The sequence below is a fragment of the Perca flavescens genome, chromosome 7 (genome assembly GCF_004354835.1).
Source record: "Perca flavescens isolate YP-PL-M2 chromosome 7, PFLA_1.0, whole genome shotgun sequence".
NCBI lineage: Eukaryota > Metazoa > Chordata > Actinopteri > Perciformes > Percidae > Perca > Perca flavescens.
The window spans coordinates 37,752,377-37,771,757 of NC_041337.1; the positions used below are offsets into that span (position 1 = coordinate 37,752,377).

Here is a 19,381-nt window from a genome sequence, read left to right on the forward strand (position 1 = left end):
TCATGTCCTGAAGAAGTTAAGGAGAAAACACAAGACTCACCCAGGAAACAGGTGTTCATGTCCTGGAAGAAGTTAAGGAGAAAACACAAGACTTTCACCCAGGAAACAGGTGTTCATGTCCTGGAGAAGTTAAGGAGAAAACACAAGACTTTCACCCAGGAAACAGGTGTTCATGTCCTGGGAGTGTTTTAATCCAAACCACAATCTTTTTTTCTATTCCTAACCAGTTGTTTTGGTGTCTAAACTTTACTGTCGTCGCTGCATGACACTCACTTTGCGTCTCGACAGTGGAGGTGTGCAGCCAGACCCCTCTCCTTTTTGTCGGCTAAACACAACCGTAACGGCTTCTGAAAGGACAGTCACCTCATAGTGCTCTGTACCCGGCTCACCTTTTCTCGGCTAAATTTAACTGTAAAGGCCGCTAAAAATCCTTTGTAGGATATAATGTTTTCCATTATTTCAGCTCATGGGAGCATGTAGATTCTGAAAAAAAAAGAGGCCAAAGTTGACCGGGTTGGCTCAGTGGGTAGAACAGGCGCACATATACTGAGAGGCTTAAGCCTCGACGCAGAGGTCCAGGGTTCGAGTCCGACCTGTGACAATTTCCTGCACTTTCTCACCTAGATATCCTATCAATTAAAGGTGGAAAAAAAAGAGGCCCAAGAATGGTGCCCTGGGGAACTCTACACCATTTGGGTTTCCTGAGATGATCGACACAAAGGAGACTGTAGAATAAGATTTTAGGATTCAAATAGAAGCCTGTGTAGTAATCCAAGGTTGATTTCACAATGGAGAATGATTTAAAAACCATATTGACAGTTTTTACTGTATTTGTGTCTCACTGTAGGTGCCGTACAACATCACAGGATGGCTGGATAAGAACAGAGATCCTCTTAATGAGACAGTGGTCGCGCTGTTCCAGAAATCCTCCCACAAACTCATGGCTGGACTGTTTGAGAACTACATCAGCTCGGAGATGGGTAACTACACAAACAATTTAAATACTTAAAGAGTCACAAACAAACAGATCCCAAACTGGAGCAGATCAGCACACTTTAAAAGAAATTAATATAGGAAAGGACTACAAGTAAGACTCTAGTAAACAAGGATTGTTTTTGCTGTTGTTTTAGCCGGTGATCCGAAGGCTGAAGGAAGGAGAAGGAAAGCTGCTTCATTCCAGACAGTTTCACAGCTACACAAGGTGAGTTAGGCGCCATCTCCAGCGCTACGTTTTGGTTTTTAAGCGTTTGAGTTTTGAGCCAAAATTGATCTCGGTGCACCGAGTGGTTTATCTCCAGTAGAAGAACTGATCTCTGTTTAAACTAACACGCCCCAAACCTCATATCTCATCATCATCCTGGTATACTGGACATCAACAGGAGGCAGCATGGAGACTCTGCACACTGCTCGGAAACACCAGAGCAGGGGGAATAAGAGAGGGAAACGCTGGAGCAGGGGGAATGAGAGGGGTAAACGTCAGAGCAGGGGGAATGAGAGGGGGAAACGCTGGAGCAGGGGGAATGAGAGGGGTAAACGTCAGAGCAGGGGGAATGAGAGGGGGAAACGTCAGAGCAGGGGAATGAGAAGGGGGATACGCCAGAGCAGGGGGAATGAGAGGGGGAAACGTCAGAGCAGGGGGAATGAGAGGGGGAAACGTCAGAGCAGGGGGAATGAGAAGGGGGATACGCCAGAGTAAAGGTAATGAGAGGGGGATACGCCAGAGCAGGGGAATGAGAGGGGGATACGCCAGAGTAAGGGTAATGAGAGGGGGATACGCCAGAGCAGGGGAAAATGCCAGAGCAGGGGGAATGAGAGGTGGAAACACCAGAGCAGGGGGAATGAGAGGGGGAAACACCAGAGCAGGGGGAATGAGAGGTGGAAACACCAGAGCAGGGGGAATGAGAGGGGGAAACACCAGAGCAGGGGGAATGAGAGGGGGAAACGTAGCAGAAGATATTCCTTTCAAAGGAAAACGTAGCTATGTAATGTAGCCTTATACTGTGACTCATACAGGTGAGTCTGACAGGTGATTCTGACAGGTGTTACGGGATGATTAGTAGAGACCTTTGTTGTGAGACATGATGATATTCTCCAGCTCTGTAGTCTGATTGTGTGTTTAAATGCAGGAGAATCTGAAGAAGCTGATGGCTAACCTGCGCAGCACGCAGCCTCATTTTGTTCGCTGCATCATCCCCAACGACAGCAAAAACCCAGGTAACAAAACAACAGCAGCTGAGTTTTAGGCCATAATATGTGCAATAGGCGCACGGGGAATACATTTTTTTCTCTCTTTTTCATCAACTGCATTTTTTGCAAGTTCCTTCAATATAGCATATTCCATCCCATTTTTTAAGAAATGCCGCATAATCAACGACTTTTGCCCGCGACAATCACAAAAAAAACTCCGCATTTTTCTGGAAGGACTGATAATAAAACATGTTTGAGGATTGCTTCTTGCTTGTACAGTTTACAGCAGAAGCTCTCTGAGAATCTATCTTATATCCAAGATAAACTGGGACCTTTAATATTCAATCTGACATGTAATCCAATCGAGACTTTGGGAATCGGAATTGATTTGGGGAATCCTTGGCGATGCCCGGCCCCCATTGGTCCAATCGTAAACTATCCTGGTTGAAGACTGAAGTGTGCTGATGTGGTCTCCAGGTGTGATCGATCCCTTCATGGTGCTCCACCAGCTCAGGTGTAACGGAGTGCTCGAGGGGATCAGGATCTGCAGGAAGGGCTTTCCAAACCGGATCCTGTATGCTGAGTTCAAACAACGGTCCGTTCCACAAACACGCACGCACACAGACAGACAGACAGACAGATACACAAACACACACATACACACATATTTAAGTTACAATACAGCTTGGTTCTGGTTTAATACTGGACCAGTTTCAGAGATTGTTCTCCCATCACACACTCACACACAGAAACATGGAGATACTGTCGGGTTCAGGTTGAAAAACACAAAGTTACTCTTTAATTACTCACATTTCTGCTCCTGCAGAGACCTTTCTACTCTTAAATACTCTGTGTGTCCTCTCCTTAAAAACTCTGTGTGTACTCTCCCTCCTCAGGTATCGCATCTTGAACCCCTCAGCGATCCCAGAGGACTCCTTCGTGGACAGCAGGAAGGCCGTGGAGAAACTGCTCTTCTCTCTGGACATCGACCGCACCCAGTACAAGTTCGGACACACCAAGGTACTGCACCAGTAATACTACTGCACCAGTACTGGGAATAATACTACTGCACCAGTACTGGGAATAATACTACAGCACCAGTACTGGGAATAATACTACTGCACACTTATACTACAGCATTTTTTGTTAAACAAATACTTTGAATAATACAAAAATAAGACTTACACACACCCTGGCCATGTAAGCGGAGCCATTTTCACTTTGATGCCCGTTCAGATTATCTACGATCACTCTGCAGTGTGTCCCTGGCAGACAGACAGACAGACAGACAGAGAGACAGATTTTGCTGCCAGCATGTCCCTGCCGTTACTGTTGACACCAGTTCCGTGTGTGTGTAAAGATGAGATGAAGAGGACATAGTCCCGTCCATAGATATTGTTCTATACGGTCCCGTCTCTGATGTCCTCGGTGCTCTCAGGTGTTATTTAAGAGGGGGCTAGAGACACACAGACAAACAGACAGACAGACAGACAGACAGACAGACAGAAAGAGAGAGGTCCTGTCTCTGATGTCCTCTGTGCTCTCAGGTGTTCTTTAAGGCGGGGCTGCTGGGTCACCTGGAGGACATGAGGGACGTTCGTCTGTCTCAGATCCTCACCATCGTCCAGGCCATGGCCAGAGGGAAGCTGATGAGGATGCAGAGAGACAAGATGATGCTGCAAAGGTCAGTACCACAACCATCAGCTTAACTCATATTAATACCACAACCATCAGCTTAACTCATATTAATAATATAATACCACGACCATCAGCTTCACTCATAATAATAATATAATACCACGACCATCAGCTTCACTCATATTAATACCACAACTCATATTAATATAATATCACAACCCTCAGCTTAACTCATATTAATATCACAAACAACAGCAAAAACTGAGTAAAGGGGATTGGATACGTTTGGGAAAACATGTCGGCTGGATGATGCAGTTCTCAGGGTTTAACAGTAAGGGCTCCTGCACACGGCCTGCGTGGCGTGAGCGTGGCGGCTGCGTGGTGTTTTCTACGTCTTTCCCCACCAGAAAGGTGTCTGACGCGGCGCTGCTGCTGCCGCTAGCCTCGTCTGGACACGTGGATGTTTCCCATAAATATAGACATAAATATATACTGATCCGACAGCATAGACAACGTCGGCAATATTGACGGCAGAATAGGCTACAGAATATTTCCCTCTGGATTGACAGGTGACATATTAGAAAATCTAATTATTTATTATTATTTTAAATGACATTCATATATCCGCATTTATGGCCAAACCTCGACCATCAACATGTCATTTATTAAATGTATTAGTGTCTAAATGACATATAAACATCTTTTCCTATTCTATTTTGTCTGGAAACGCTTCCAACACGCTGCCGTGTCGCGTGAAAAATAGGCGCCGGTTCTATTTCTAGCACGCACGAGTTTTCGGTGCAGCTCGAGCCGCGCGTGTCACGCAGGCAGTGTGCACGCTCTAACCTGTTACCATGGGAACCCAAATAAACACGGACACGCCACCCAGCCAGTGTGCAGGAGCCCTATTGGTTGCCTGATGTCCCGGGGGAAAAGGTCTTTGATGCTTTTGGTGGTTTCAACATTACTGACTTATTCTCGAAATATTTTACGCTTTTGACATTAAAAAAAAAAAAAATGTTAAAAGCTTTTTTTGACTTTTTTTCCCCAATGTTTATTTGATGTTTAGTTCTCCTTTATTTGAAAGTGTTTGTCTTTCTTCTCTCTATTAGTCCAGCGGCCAGTAAACCGACTGTCCAGCTGACGTTAACCTAAGTGCTGAAGCGTGTTCCATGATGTGTGTCTCTGTGTCTCTCAGGGACGCGGTGACGGTGATCCAGTTCAACCTGCGGGCCTTCTTCTCCGTGAGGACCTGGCCCTGGATGATGATGTTCTACAAGCTGAAGCCGCTGCTGAAGAGCGCCCAGGTGGAGAAACAGCTCGCCGCTCTCAACGACGAGTTCAACAAGTTAAAAGAGGCCTACGACAGGTCGGTTCACCATCCACCGGACACGCTTACATCAGAGAGACTTTACACCAGGGGTGGAGTCAAAGTCAGTATTACTAGGGAGAGAGAGAGAGGGGAGGGGGGGAGAGACAGAGAGAGAGACAGAGGGGAGGCTGGATTTGTCCCTTGAGTTTGAGATTGTGCTTTCTATCATCTGTCTGCTGCTCCGTGTTTTCTGACTGGTGTTTCTCCGTCAGGTCGGAGTTAAAGCGGCGAGAGGCGGAGGAGCAGCACATGGTCCTGGTGGAGGAGAAGAAGGACCTGGCTCTACAGCTTCAAGCTGTAAGTGTCAAACACACCTAGGGTCCTATCTCGCCCCCGGCGCCAAGCCAAGCCACGCCTGACGCACTTAGTGTCTTTGCTAGTTGAACCCGCGTGTCGTCTTCCCGTCAACCATTAAAAAAAAAACACTTGTGTGTTGTCCCTATCCCAATGTTTCAGGCACTTTTTTCAAAGTTTTGTAATTTACATTTTAGTGATTTTTTTCCCATTATTTTGGTCACTTTTTCAACATTTGAATCGCTTTTTCTGACATTTTTTTTTACCAGCTTTTCCCCATTGTTTTTGGCACTTTTTCAATGTTTTTGGTGCTTATATTTTATGTTTTTGATGGGTTTTTTTGCAGTTTTGACCATTTTTTTTTGTTGTTGCTTTTTTAACATCTTTCTTTTTTTTTTTTTTTTTACTTTTTCGACGCTTTATCGAGGTCCAAAATTTTCTGATATAAAAAAACTTTGAAAACGGGTCAAATTTGACCCGAGGAAAACATAAGGGTTAAGCCTGACGCAGTTGTCAGTTTCCCGTCCAGCACCCGCATCATTTAAATCGGAAATGCACCTGCACCCATCTGTGGCCCATGGGCGTGCTGGTCTTACAGGGAGGTGTGTTCAGGTGCATTCTGGGCGTGCTGGTCTTACAGGGAGGTGTGTTCAGGTGCATTCTGGGTGTGCTGGTCTTACAGGGAGGTGTGTTCAGGTGCATTCTGGGTGTGCTGGTCTTACAGGGAGGTGTGTTCAGGTGCATTCTGGGTGTGCTGGTCTTACAGGGAGGTGTGTTCAGGTGCATTCTGGGCGTGCTGGTCTTACAGGGAGGTGTGTTCAGGTGCATTCTGGGCGTGCTGGTCTTACAGGGAGGTGTGTTCAGGTGCATTCTGGGCGTGCTGGTCTTACAGGGAGGTGTGTTCAGGTGCATTCTGGGAGTATTGCTATTTTGAGGCAGCGGAAAGTGATTTGCCATTTACCAATAAAAAACCTGGTTAAAGTCAATAACGCAGCATTTCATTGTTATTTTAACTAGCAATGCACTGAATCCAGATTTTTGGGGTTGGGCCGAATACCAAATCCCCTGGTTGAGATTGTGCTGACTCCTCCTCCCATCCTCAGTCCATGAATCCAGTAAACACATGAATGAAGTAAACAGGGACTGTCCTTCCTTTGCTGTACCTGAAGTTGCTGCATTCTGGCTGCTGTCTGGAGATTCCTTCGTGCACAACTCGTATTCTTCCAGATGTTTCAGACCAGATGTTGTAACAGCGGCCATGTTGTGTATAGTTTAGGGTCCTCGCCACCACCAGACCAATCAGCATTGAACAGATTGAACATGTAGCTGGACTTGAATGGCCTTCTTTTGACTGAAAGTACTGCCAAACAACAACTGTTTCTGCTCACCAGTTCCATGTCCACTTTCTCACAGCCTACTGCTCACCAGATCCATGTCCACTTTCTCACAGCCTACTGCTCACCAGATCCATGTCCACTTTCTCACAGCCTACTGCTCACCAGATCCATGTCCACTTTCTCACAGCCTACTGCTCACCAGATCCATGTCCACTTTCTCACAGCCTGCTGCATTGAACGCTCCCCCTACGTAAACACCTTCCCAAAATCAACGGCACTGTCATTATGGCGACCAGCGTAGCGCGCCGAGTGCAAGCGTAGGGTTCGGTTCGCTGGGAAGAAATTCTGTCCCTCACTCTGTCCTGTGTTTCTCCCTCTGTCTCCTCCAGGAGAACCTGTCTCTGTCCTTCACTCTGTCCCATGTGTCTCCCTCTGTCTCCTCCAGGAGAACCTGTCTCTGTCCCTCACTCTGTCCCATGTGTCTCCCTCTGTCTCCTCCAGGAGAACCTGTCTCTGTCCCTCACTCTGTCCCATGTGTCTCCCTCTGTCTCCTCCAGGAGAACCTGTCTCTGTCCCTCACTCTGTCCCATGTGTCTCCCTCTGTCTCCTCCAGGAGAACCTGTCTCTGTCCCTCACTCTGTCCCATGTGTCTCCCTCTGTCTCCTCCAGGAGCAGGAGAACCTGTCGGATGCCGAGGAGCGCTGCAACCAGCTGATCCAGACGAAGATCTCCATGGAGTCGAAGCTGAAGGAGACGCAGGAGCGCCTGGAGGATGAGGAGGAGGTGACCCTCACCATGACGTCCAAGAAACGCCAGCTGGAGGAGGAAGTGATGTCACTGAAGAGAGACGTGGACGACCTGGAGATGACGCTCGCCAAAGTGGAGAAAGAGAGACATGGAGCAGAGAACAAGGTACGTTAAGCATAATCCTATAACTCTATTCATATATTACATTACATGTCATTTAGCTGACCCTTTTATCCAAAGCAACTTACAGTTGCTCTATAAGTCAGAGGTCACACTCCTCTGGAGCTACTAGGGGTTAAGTGCCTTGCTCAGGGACACATTGGTTGATGTATCACAGTGGGAATTGAACCCAGATCTCCCAAACCAAAGGCACGTGTCATATCCACTGCTCCATTAACACCACCACCCATAAGGCATCAAAACTATGAATGAACACATATGGAATTATGTACTTAACAACAAAGTGTGAAATAACTGAAAACATGTCTTATATTTTAGATTCTTCAAAGTAGCCACCCTTTGCTTTTTTTGATAACTCTGCAAACCCTTGGTGTTCTCTCAATGAGCTTCATGAGGTAGTCACCTGAAATGGTTTTACCTTCACAGGTGTGCTTTGTCAGGGTTAATTAGTGGAATTTTTGTCCCTTATTAATAAAAAAGCAAAGGGTGGCTACTTTGAAGAATCTAAAATATAAGACATGTTTTCAGTTATTTCACACTTTTTTGTTAAGTACATAATTCCATATGTGTTCATTCATAGTTTTGATGCCTTCAGTGAGAATCTACAATGCAAATAGTCATGAAAATAAAAAGGAAACGCATTTGAATGAGGTGTGTCCAAACTTTTGTCCTGTACTGTATATATATATATATATATATATATATATATATTGTTTGTGTGTGTGTCTGCAGGTGAAGAACCTGTCCCATGAGATGTGTGTTCTGGATGAATCCATCGCGTCTCTGAGCAGAGAGAACGCGGCGCTGCAGGAAGCCCACCAGCAGGCGCTGATTGACCGCCAGGCTCAAGAAGACAAAGTCAACATGCTCGCCAAGGCCAAAGCTCGGCTCGAACAGCAAGTCGACAACGTAAGAAAAGATCTCACCCAAGTGTCAAATTTAGAAATATTAAAGCTCCTATGACAGGCTGCTTTTTGGATGCTTTTATATAGACCTTAGTGGTCCCCTAATACTGTATCTGAAGTCTCTTTTATATAGGCCTTAGTGGTCCCCTAATACTGTATCTGAAGTCTCTTTTATATAGACCTTAGTGGTCCCCTAATACTGTATCTGAAGTCTCTTTTATATAGACCTTAGTGGTCCCCTAATACTGTATCTGAAGTCTCTTTTATATAGACCTTAGTGGTCCCCTAATACTGTATCTGAAGTCTCTTTTATATAGACTTTAGTGGTCCCCTAATACTGTATCTGAAGTCTCTTTTATATAGACCTTAGTGGTCCCTAATACTGTATCTGAAGTCTTTTATATAGACCTTAGTGGTCCCCTAATACTGTATCTGAAGTCTCTTTTATATAGACCTTAGTGGTCCCCTAATACTGTATCTGAAGTCTCTTTTATATAGACCTTAGTGGTCCCCTAATACTGTATCTGAAGTCTCTTTTATATAGACCTTAGTGGTCCCCTAATACTGTATCTGAAGTCTCTTTTATATAGACCTTAGTGGTCCCCTAATACTGTATCTGAAGTCTCTTTTATATAGACCTTAGTGGTCCCCTAATACTGTATCTGAAGTCTCTTTTATATAGACCTTAGTGGTCCCCTAATACTGTATCTGAAGTCTCTTTTATATAGACCTTAGTGGTCCCCTAATACTGTATCTGAAGTCTCTTTTATATAGACCTTAGTGGTCCCTAATACTGTATCTGAAGTCTCTTTTATATAGACCTTAGTGGTCCCTAATACTGTATCTGAAGTCTCTTTTATATAGGCCTTAGTCGTCCTTAGTGGCTCATGCTATCCTCACTCAATAGCTGTTAGCGTTCAACGCTCACTGACAGCCCCCCTCCTCCCTGCAGGTAGAAAGTTCCTTGGAGCAGGAGAAGAAGGTGCGTGCGGATCTTGAACGAACCAAACGGAAGCTGGAGGGGGATCTGAAGCTGTCCCAGGCCTCAGTGAGGGAGCTGGAGAGCCAGAAGGAAGAGCTGGACGAGAGACTCAAGAAGTAAGAAAACACGTGTGGGCTGTTTTTAACTTTGATTTAACCGTTTGTATTTAATCTGATTGGTTGATTTAAGTGGTAGCATTTCTGCCTGCATGATGAGACCATTTCTCCACAAGGACAAAGCTCAAATTAGGCCGACCTGATACCAAACGAATATTCAAGTGGCTCCTCTGTCTCAGACTAATGTCTAATATCTGACTCCTCTGTCTCAGACCAATGTCTGATAATATCTGAATGAAATCCTGAGAGTCTTGCTAGAGTTGGGTGGGCCCCCTGCGTCTCCGTTGATTGGTGTAAGGTCATAAAACTCCCGTGGGATGAAACTTTTCTCCACTTTTTGCACCCATTGGTTGTTGACAATGTTCACATGATTTAAATTCACTACAAAGACTTAAAACTATCAAACATCGTCTGATTTGTCTGTAACATCTAGGGACCTATTTTAATTTGCTATTTAAATGACGTGGGCGCTGGATTGGAAACTTGGGCTTTGGGCTGCAGGATAGGACCCTCAGGATGTGAGATGGAGTCAGACTTTAGTTTTTTCAAAGTTTATTCAGTGTTTCCTTGTAATTTTGATTTAAACATGTTAAGAGTTTATGTTTATTCCTGTACATATCATAAAATGTTTGAATATTGTCTGATTTAATATTGTTTTGGACCCCAGGAAGACATTACAACTGATTGGGGATCCTTATAATAAACTCAAACTTGTTTTTCGGTCTCTCTGCTGAAGGAAAGACTTTGAGTCGGTTCAGCTTCAGTCCAAACTGGAGGACGAACTGAGTTTGATTACTCATCTTCAGAAGCAGATCAGAGAGCTGCAGGTGGGTGGGATGTAACTACGTACATTTACTCCAGTACTGTACTTCAGTACCAAATGTTGAGTCTTTTCTTTTTTTCATGCACACAAACACACGCACACATACAGACACATACAGACACACACACACACACACACACACACACACACAGACACACACACACACACACACACACACACACAGACACACAGACACACACACACAGAAACACACACACACACACACACACACACACACACACACACACACACACACACACACACACACACACACACACACACACACACACACACACACACACACACACACACACACACACACACACACACACACACACACACACACACACACACACACACACACACACACACACACACACACACACACACAGACACACACACACACAGACACACACACACACACACACACACACACACACACACACACACACACACACACACACACACACACACACACACAGACAGACACACACACACACACACACACACACACACACACACACACACACACACACACACACACACACACACACACACACACACACACACACACACACACACACACACAGACACACACACACACACACACACACACAGACAGACAGACAGACACACACACACACACACACAGACACACAGACATACACACACACACACACACACACACACACACACACACACACACACACACTCACAGACCCACACACACACACACACACACACACACAGACAGACACACACAGACACACAGACACACAGACCCCACACACACACACACACACAGACAGACAGACACACACACACACACACACAGACACACACATACACACACACACACACACACACACACTCACACAAACAGACCCACACACACACACACACACACACACACACACACACACACACACAGACAGACACACACACACACACACACACACACACACACACACACAGCAGAAATACAGAACTTGTTTACAGTGTGGTATTAGTACTTTTACTGCAGTAATGTGAATACTTGCTCCCTCAGACTCGTATCGAGGAGCTGGAGGAGGCCCTGGATGCGGAGCGAGCGTGGCGCTCCAAAGCTGAACGCCAGAGGAACGACATCGCCCGAGAGCTGGAGGAGCTGGGGGAGAAACTGGAGGAGGCTGGGGGGGCATCTGCTGCTCACATCGCTCTCAACAGGTCACAGTTTAAATATCAGAATCAGAAATACTTTAATAATCCCAGGGGGAAATTTATTTTGTTACAACTCCAGATATACAAAGAACATATATTATCCAGACTTTAACATACAGTATCTCACAAAAGTGAATACACACCTCACATTTTAGTAAATATTTCATTATATCTTTTAATGGGACACTGAAAAAATTACACTTTGCTACAATGTAAAGTATTACAGTTTTTTCCGGTTGCTAAACGACAGTGGGCACAACTGGAGTCACAAACGTGCAAAACTCAAACTACAGTCTGCACTACCTACAGTCACCTGAGCTAAACAGTTCACATCAGGCTCAGTGCAGCCAAACACTATGCACAATCCTCACTGAGATAACACACACACACACACACACACACACACACACACACACACACACACACACACACACACACACACACACACACACACATACACACACTGAGATAACACACACTGTCACTCAGAACACACTGAGGGTAAAAACACTAGCATCAAACACCAATACAGAAAATACAAACTTTTTCATCTTTACAGTTTGAACAATTTGAGTGACTTGAACTACTCAATAGTTTATTTAAGGAAAAAATATAGATTGTATAACATACCAATTTTTACATAAGGTAAACAAGAAGGAATGAAAATCATCAGTTTTCTTCAATAAAGTATTTTGTCTCTAGTAATTTATGGAATTACTGGGTAAAAAAACTAAAGGTACATACGTAACAGTACCAAAGAATAGTGTGACTAATCCTGCCTCTCTCAAGCATCATGTGGCAGGTTTTCTTCATCACATTGGATGTCTTCATCATCTATAAATACTAATGAATGTGGTGTTTCTATTGCTTTCACCGCCATTACTTTCTGAAAAACAGTAAGAACGCAGTTTTACTATTGTAAAGATATAGTGTTTTTCACTTTTTTTTATATCTGTGTACATAACCTCAGACATCTTACCTGGACATGTTGGTATCTTTGCTCTTTTACCGGTTTCTCTCAAACAGTTCAGTGTAGAATTGTTTCATTCTTATTTGGTGTTTATATACAAAAAAAGTCTTTCTGAGCTTTCTCTGTATAAATACCATATATGTTCACTAACTAGTCTAAAACTAGACACCTGCTGAGGCTTTCAGCTAAAATCCCAATCAGCAGTGTTTGATAGGCACCAGACTGAAATCTCTTCTGTGTTGAATGTGTGGTTAACAGTTCTGACAGCAGTGTGTTAGCATTTGAACAAAGTGCTGTAAATCTACAGTGTTGTGCAGGTTGAGGTTAAAGTCATGGGATAAGTGTGGAGAGTTCTGAAAACTGTGTTCAAGCGATGAGAAACCAACTAGAGTTTGGTCCACATGAACTGCTGCTGTGCAGACTGGAGTTAGAGTTTTGCACACTTGACTCCAGTTGTGCCCACTGTTGTTTAGCAATCAAAAAAAGTGTCCAGCTTGTATAACAGTGTAAATGTGCTGTCCCCTCAAAATAACTCAACACGCAGCCATTAATATCTAAACTGCTGGACACTAAAGTCAGTCCATCCCTATGTTAAATTCATAGAGGCAGTTATTTCATGGATCCAGGATACATAATTACATACCCTTCACCATACCCCCACATCATCACATACCCTTCACCATACCCCCACATCATCACATACCCTTCACCATACCCCCCACATCATCACATACCCTTCACCATACCCCCCATCATCACATACCCTTCACCATACCCCCACATCATCACATACCCTTCACCATACCCCCACATCATCACATACCCTTCACCATACCCCCACATCATCACATACCCTTCACCATACCCCCCACATCATCACATACCCTTCACCATACCCCCACATCATCACATACCCTTCACCATACCCCCACATCATCACATACCCTTCACCATACCCCCACATCATCACATACCCTTCACCATACCCCCACATCATCACATACCCTTCACCATACCCCCACATCATCACATACCCTTCACCATACCCCCACATCATCACATACCCTTCACCATACCCCCACATCATCACATACCCTTCACCATACCCCCACATCATCACATACCCTTCACCATACCCCCACATCATCACATACCCTTCACCATACCCCCACATCATCACATACCCTTCACCATACCCCCACATCATCACATACCCTTCACCATACCCCCCACATCATCACATACCCTTCACCATACCTAGAGATTAGCATTGTGTTATGTATGTTAGCCTAATAGCTGGTTTGATTTGCATTGAGAGATGATCTTATGGAAAGTACCCCATGCCAATCTGTAGGTATGGGGGTATGGTGAAGGGTATGTGATGATGTGGGGGGTATGGTGAAGGGTATGTGATGATGTGGGGGGCCAAGGGAACTTTATCAGGATGCATAGTATCCTGGATCCATGAAATAACTGGCGTTTAGAAATAAAAATCTGCCTGCCTCTATGAGAATTTAACATAGGGGTGGACTGACTTATGCCCCCTGTATTCTAAGGAAGAACATTTATTTATTTAAGATACATTATTCATTCAGAAAGAAAATTGGTGTCCTTAAAGGTTGGATTTTTCCTCATTTTTTTTAATTAAGGCATTAAGACCAATTTATATTATATATATATATATATATATATATATATATATATATATATATATATTTTATGTATGTCTATATGCAGGGCTGTAAATCTATATGCAGGGCTATAACACCGCCAACCCACCAAATGTGGGTTCTCTTTACGCTTTTTGAAGTTTTTTATATGCCTGGGAAGGTTTTTGGACGTTTCTTCTTAAAGTTTGACATTTCTTTCGATGTTTTTTTAGTTTTTTTTACATTTCAACGTTTTTTTCTGAAGTTTCTTTTTAATGTTTTTGACTTTTTTTTATGCTTTTTGGATGTTTCAGTATTTTAATGTTTGACTATTTTGTTAATTTTTGTTGTAATTGTAATTCTTTTCTTTCTCCATATTGTACCTGCCTTGGTGTGAAACAGGAAGCGGGAAGCAGACTTCCTGAAGATGCGGCGCGAGCTGGAGGAGGCGGGGCTTCACCACGAGGCGACCTCGGTGGCTCTGAGGAAGAAGCACTCGGACGCCGTGGCCGAGCTCAGCGAGCAGATGGACGCGCTGCAGAGAGCCAAACTGAAGGCCGAGAAGGAGAAGGTGGAGTTCAGGCTGGAGGCCGACGACCTGGCCGCCAATCTGGAGCAGCTGGCCAGGAGCAAGGTAACCGCCGGCAAACTACGGGCTCGTTAACAGCAAACTATGGGCTGTTATGGGCTCGTTAACAGCAAACTACGGGCTCGTTAAAGGAGCATGTTAACCGTCTTAAACTACGGGCTCGTTAAACGAGCAAGGTAACCGCCAGTAAACTACGGGCTTGTTAAACGAGCAAGGTAACCGCCAGTAAACTACGGGCTCGTTAAACGAGCAAGGTAACCGCCAGTAAACTACGGGCTCTTTAAACGAGCAAGGTAACCGCCACAAAACTACGGCTCGTTAAAGAAGCAAGGTAACCGCCGGCAAACTACGGGCTCGTTAACAGCAAACTACGGGCTCGTTAACAGCAAGCTACGGGCTCGTTAACAGTAAACTATGGGCTCGTTAACAGCAAACTACGGGCTCGTTAAAGGAGCATGTTAACCGTCTTAAACTACGGGCTCGTTAAACGAGCAAGGTAACCGCCGGCAAACTACGGGCTCGTTAACAGCAAACTACGGGCTCGTTAACAGCAAGCTACGGGCTCGTTAACAGCAAGCTACGGGCTCGTTAACAGCAAGCTACGGGCTCGTTAAAGGAGCAAGGTAACCACCAGCAAACTACGGGCTCGTTAAAGGAGCAAGGTAACCACAAGCAAACTACGGGCTCGTTAAAGGAGCAAGGTAACCGCTGGCAAACTACGGGCTGTTATGGGTTCGTTAACAGCAAACTACGGGCTTGTTAACAGCAAACTACGGGCTCGTTAAAGGAGCATGGTAACCGTCTTAAACTACGGCTCGTTAAACAAGCGAGGTAACGCCACGAAACTACGGATCGTTAAAGGAGCAAGGTAACCGCCACAAAACTACGGGCTCGTTAGAGAAGCATGCCAACTATCTTAATCTACGGCTCATTAAAGGTCCCATGGCATGAACATGTCACTTTGAGGTTTTTTTAACATTAATATGAGTTCCCCCAGCCTGTCTATGGTCCCCCAGTGTCTAGAAATGGTGATAGGTGTAAACCGAGCCCTGGGTATCCTGCTCTGCCTTTGAGAAAATGAAAGTTCAGATGGACCAATCAGGAATCTTCTCCTTATGACGTCATAAGGAGAAAGGTTACCTCCCCTTTCTGTGCATTGCCCACCCAGAGAATTTGCCCCCCCCATGAGAGAGAGAGAGAGACATCATCGCTTTCAAACGAGCAAAGTGGCAGTTGGTCAAGGCCCCCCCTCTCTCCTCCTCAATAGCTACAGACACAGAAATGGCACATCCTAAGGAAAGCTCATTGTGGGACTGGCTCTATTAGCTGTAATTCTGCACCAAGGCTGAATTTGGGAAAAGAGACTTCAGATACAGTATTAGGGGACCACTAAGGTCTATATAAAAGAGACTTCAGATACAGTTTTAGGGGACCACTAAGGTCTATATAAAAGAGACTTCAGATACAGTATTAGGGGACCACTAAGGTCTATATAAAAGAGACTTCAGATACAGTTTTAGGGGACCACTAAGGTCTAAATAAAAGAGACTTCAGATACAGTATTAGGGGACCACTAAGGTCTAAATAAAAGAGACTTCAGATACAGTATTAGGGGACCACTAAGGTCTAAATAAAAGAGACTTCAGATACAGTATTAGGGGACCACTAAGGTCTATATAAAAGAGACTTCAGATACAGTATTAGGGGACCACTAAGGTCTAAATAAAAGCATCCAAAGAGCACCATGTCATGGGACCTTTAAAGGATCATGCCAACAGCCTTTAACACAAACTTTCTCCTCATTTGTGTGTGTGTGTGTGTCTCTGTGTGTGTGTGTCTGTGCGTGTGTGTGTCTCTGTGTATGTATGTGTGTGTGTTTGTGTGTGTGTGTGTGTCTGTCTGTGTGTGTGTGTGTGTATGTGTGTGTGTGTGTGTGTGTGTGTGTGTGTGTGTGTGTCTCTGTGTGTGTGTGTGTGTGTGTGTGTGTGTGTGTCTCTGTGTGTGTGTGTGTGTGTGTGTCTCTGTGTGTGTGTGTGCAGGGAACTGTGGAGAAGATGTGCAAGGTTTTTGAGGACCAGCTGAATGAAAGCCGGAGCCGAGCGGAGGATCTGCAGAGACAGCTGACTGAAGCTTCGGCTCAGAAAGCGCGAGCTCTCACAGAGACCGGTACGACACACACACACACACACACACACACACACACACACACACACACACACACACACACACACACACACACACACACACACACAATAATCACAAATCTCTATCATAAACCTTTCTAGCCCATAATACAACCATCAACACATGAGTTAACAAGAGAATGAATACATGTATTCACACCTGAAAGGCATGAGGTTAGGAATGTATCTTAAATATAAAGTAATAATAAAGTAATACCGTAGTGGCTCGAATATAAGAGTAGTTTTCCACGAAATACATTTGAAAAAGTGGGGTAGTCTTATATTTGGGGTCTAGACTTTTCAATGAACATTCCCACAGAGCCGGCCCTAACCAATATGGTGACAGGCATTGGCGCTGATTTATGTTTTCCTCCGTGGGTGCTCACGCAGGCGCACAGCCTTTAAAAAAGAAGTAGTCAAAAAATGTTTGCATTTCAGAACCAGACGCTCCACTTAGCACCAACTGCAATGTTTAATTTGAAATGAATGGAGCCTACTGGCAGTCTGGCACACGTGGGGGCTCAGTATTTTCTGTGGATGTTTGAGCGCCAAGCACCTATGTTGACAGACAACATTTTTTGCCGTTTTTTTTCTTTGTCCCCCGAAATGTTGTCTTTTCTCGTCTTTGTCATTTATTTTTTTTCCAAAGTTTTTGGCGTTTCTTTCTTATTATCTTTTGGACTGCCAGTTTTTACTAGGTGTTTTGACATTTTGTAACTTATATTCGGGTCAGTATTCTGGTAGTTTATGAATCTTAAGATGAGGCCTCGACTTACCCGCCTCTCCGTGTTGTTCCTCTAGCCGAGTACAGCCGGCGTGTGGAGGAGCGGGACGCCATGATCAATCAGCTCCAGCGCTCCAAGGCCGGAGTTTGCCAAAACTTTGAAGATCTGAAGAGGCAGCTGGAGGAGGAGAGCAAGGTAAAGGCCCGGACACACCAAGCCGATGAGGACACGTTTAAGGAAACTAAGCTATCTTGCATTGCCCTTGACAACAACTGTTCCTGTTAAAAACACAATGGCCCTCATTTATCATTCTTGCGTAGAAACGGGCGTATATGTTGGCGTAAGATTATGCTTACACTCCTCTCACCGCCTGATTTATGAAGCTGTGCGTACCTTTGAAATCCAGGTGTACGCAATACCTGCCCTTGATAAACACCGCGGCTGAAAACGATCGTCATTAGAATAACACGCCCCAATATATTCTGGGTTTTGAGGCCTCGCCCCTACAATTCACGACATGGCGAGACGTAATCCGGCTGAGAAGCGGCACTTTTCAGATGTGGAGATTGAATCCCTGATATCTCCGGTTCATTTGCATTAAAGTGTGTACTATTTGTCAGCCTGAAAACTGGTATTAAAGGTTGTAGAAAGAATGCAGAATGGAAGGAGATCACTGATGTGGTCAACAGTGTTGCCGTAGTAAATCGGACTCCAGCTGAAGTTTAGCCTATTTAATTTATACATCGATAAATTTTTCTATAATCCTAATAGTAATATACAGGCTTCTATTGCAATCTCTTAGGCCTACATATGTAGGTGTACTTATATTTAAATAAACACACGGTAGCGGAGTTTATGCAGTGTCTTTTATTTTACTCTTGTTTTTTTTCATGAGTCGGAACGAGGCAACAGCTGAGGGGGAGTGCTTGTCCTCCGCCCCCTCCCCCATGCTGGACCCTGTCTCCTGACAGCAGAGGGGCTGGAAATACAAGCCAAAATAACTCGGTCAATGGCAGAAATAAATCATTTACTTGAAAGAGAAACAAAAACCTGAAGAATAAATCAAAATGTTGTGCATCGTCATGTTTCCTGTATTGAATATCATTGCCAAACATAACACTATAGGCTACCTTTTAAAAGTGAGGAATAATATCCTGTCTCCGTGGTATAGCCCCCAGTTGGGGCTGTGCTGGACACTGCTCTCCGGGCATGGGGTCATCTGGCTCCATCACTACATTTATGGCACCGTGTTTTCCTGCGAGATGTTGTACAGAACCCCCCCAGGCTAAAACAATGTTGCATACCGGCGCATAGAGGTCTTCTTTTAGTTTGTCAGTGCGTTTTGTGGTGTTAGGAATTGTTTTTCTGCGCATTTCCACACTAACTCAAAACGTGCGTAAATGAATACCACCTCCTGAGCTGGCGTAGGATTTGAGCGTGCCGTACGCCAACGTCCATATTGATAAATCTCAAAGTCACCGTGG

At 44.6% G+C, this 19,381-nt stretch overlaps 1 protein-coding gene across 1 annotated transcript in view; it reads left to right on the forward strand.

Moving 5' to 3' along the window:
• Positions 1-19,381, forward strand: part of LOC114559337 (myosin-7B) — a 49,390-nt gene that overhangs the window by 14,483 nt on the left and 15,526 nt on the right. Inside the window, exons 16-31 of the mRNA XM_028583922.1 lie at positions 848-980; positions 1,131-1,201; positions 2,127-2,214; positions 2,665-2,782; positions 3,084-3,207; positions 3,735-3,871; positions 5,024-5,194; positions 5,410-5,494; positions 7,498-7,740; positions 8,488-8,664; positions 9,613-9,758; positions 10,495-10,585; positions 11,630-11,787; positions 14,803-15,034; positions 17,029-17,155; positions 17,974-18,092. Of these exons, the coding sequence (XP_028439723.1) occupies positions 848-980; positions 1,131-1,201; positions 2,127-2,214; positions 2,665-2,782; positions 3,084-3,207; positions 3,735-3,871; positions 5,024-5,194; positions 5,410-5,494; positions 7,498-7,740; positions 8,488-8,664; positions 9,613-9,758; positions 10,495-10,585; positions 11,630-11,787; positions 14,803-15,034; positions 17,029-17,155; positions 17,974-18,092 (2,220 nt within the window). The remainder of the gene's footprint in view (positions 1-847; positions 981-1,130; positions 1,202-2,126; positions 2,215-2,664; positions 2,783-3,083; positions 3,208-3,734; positions 3,872-5,023; positions 5,195-5,409; positions 5,495-7,497; positions 7,741-8,487; positions 8,665-9,612; positions 9,759-10,494; positions 10,586-11,629; positions 11,788-14,802; positions 15,035-17,028; positions 17,156-17,973; positions 18,093-19,381) is intronic.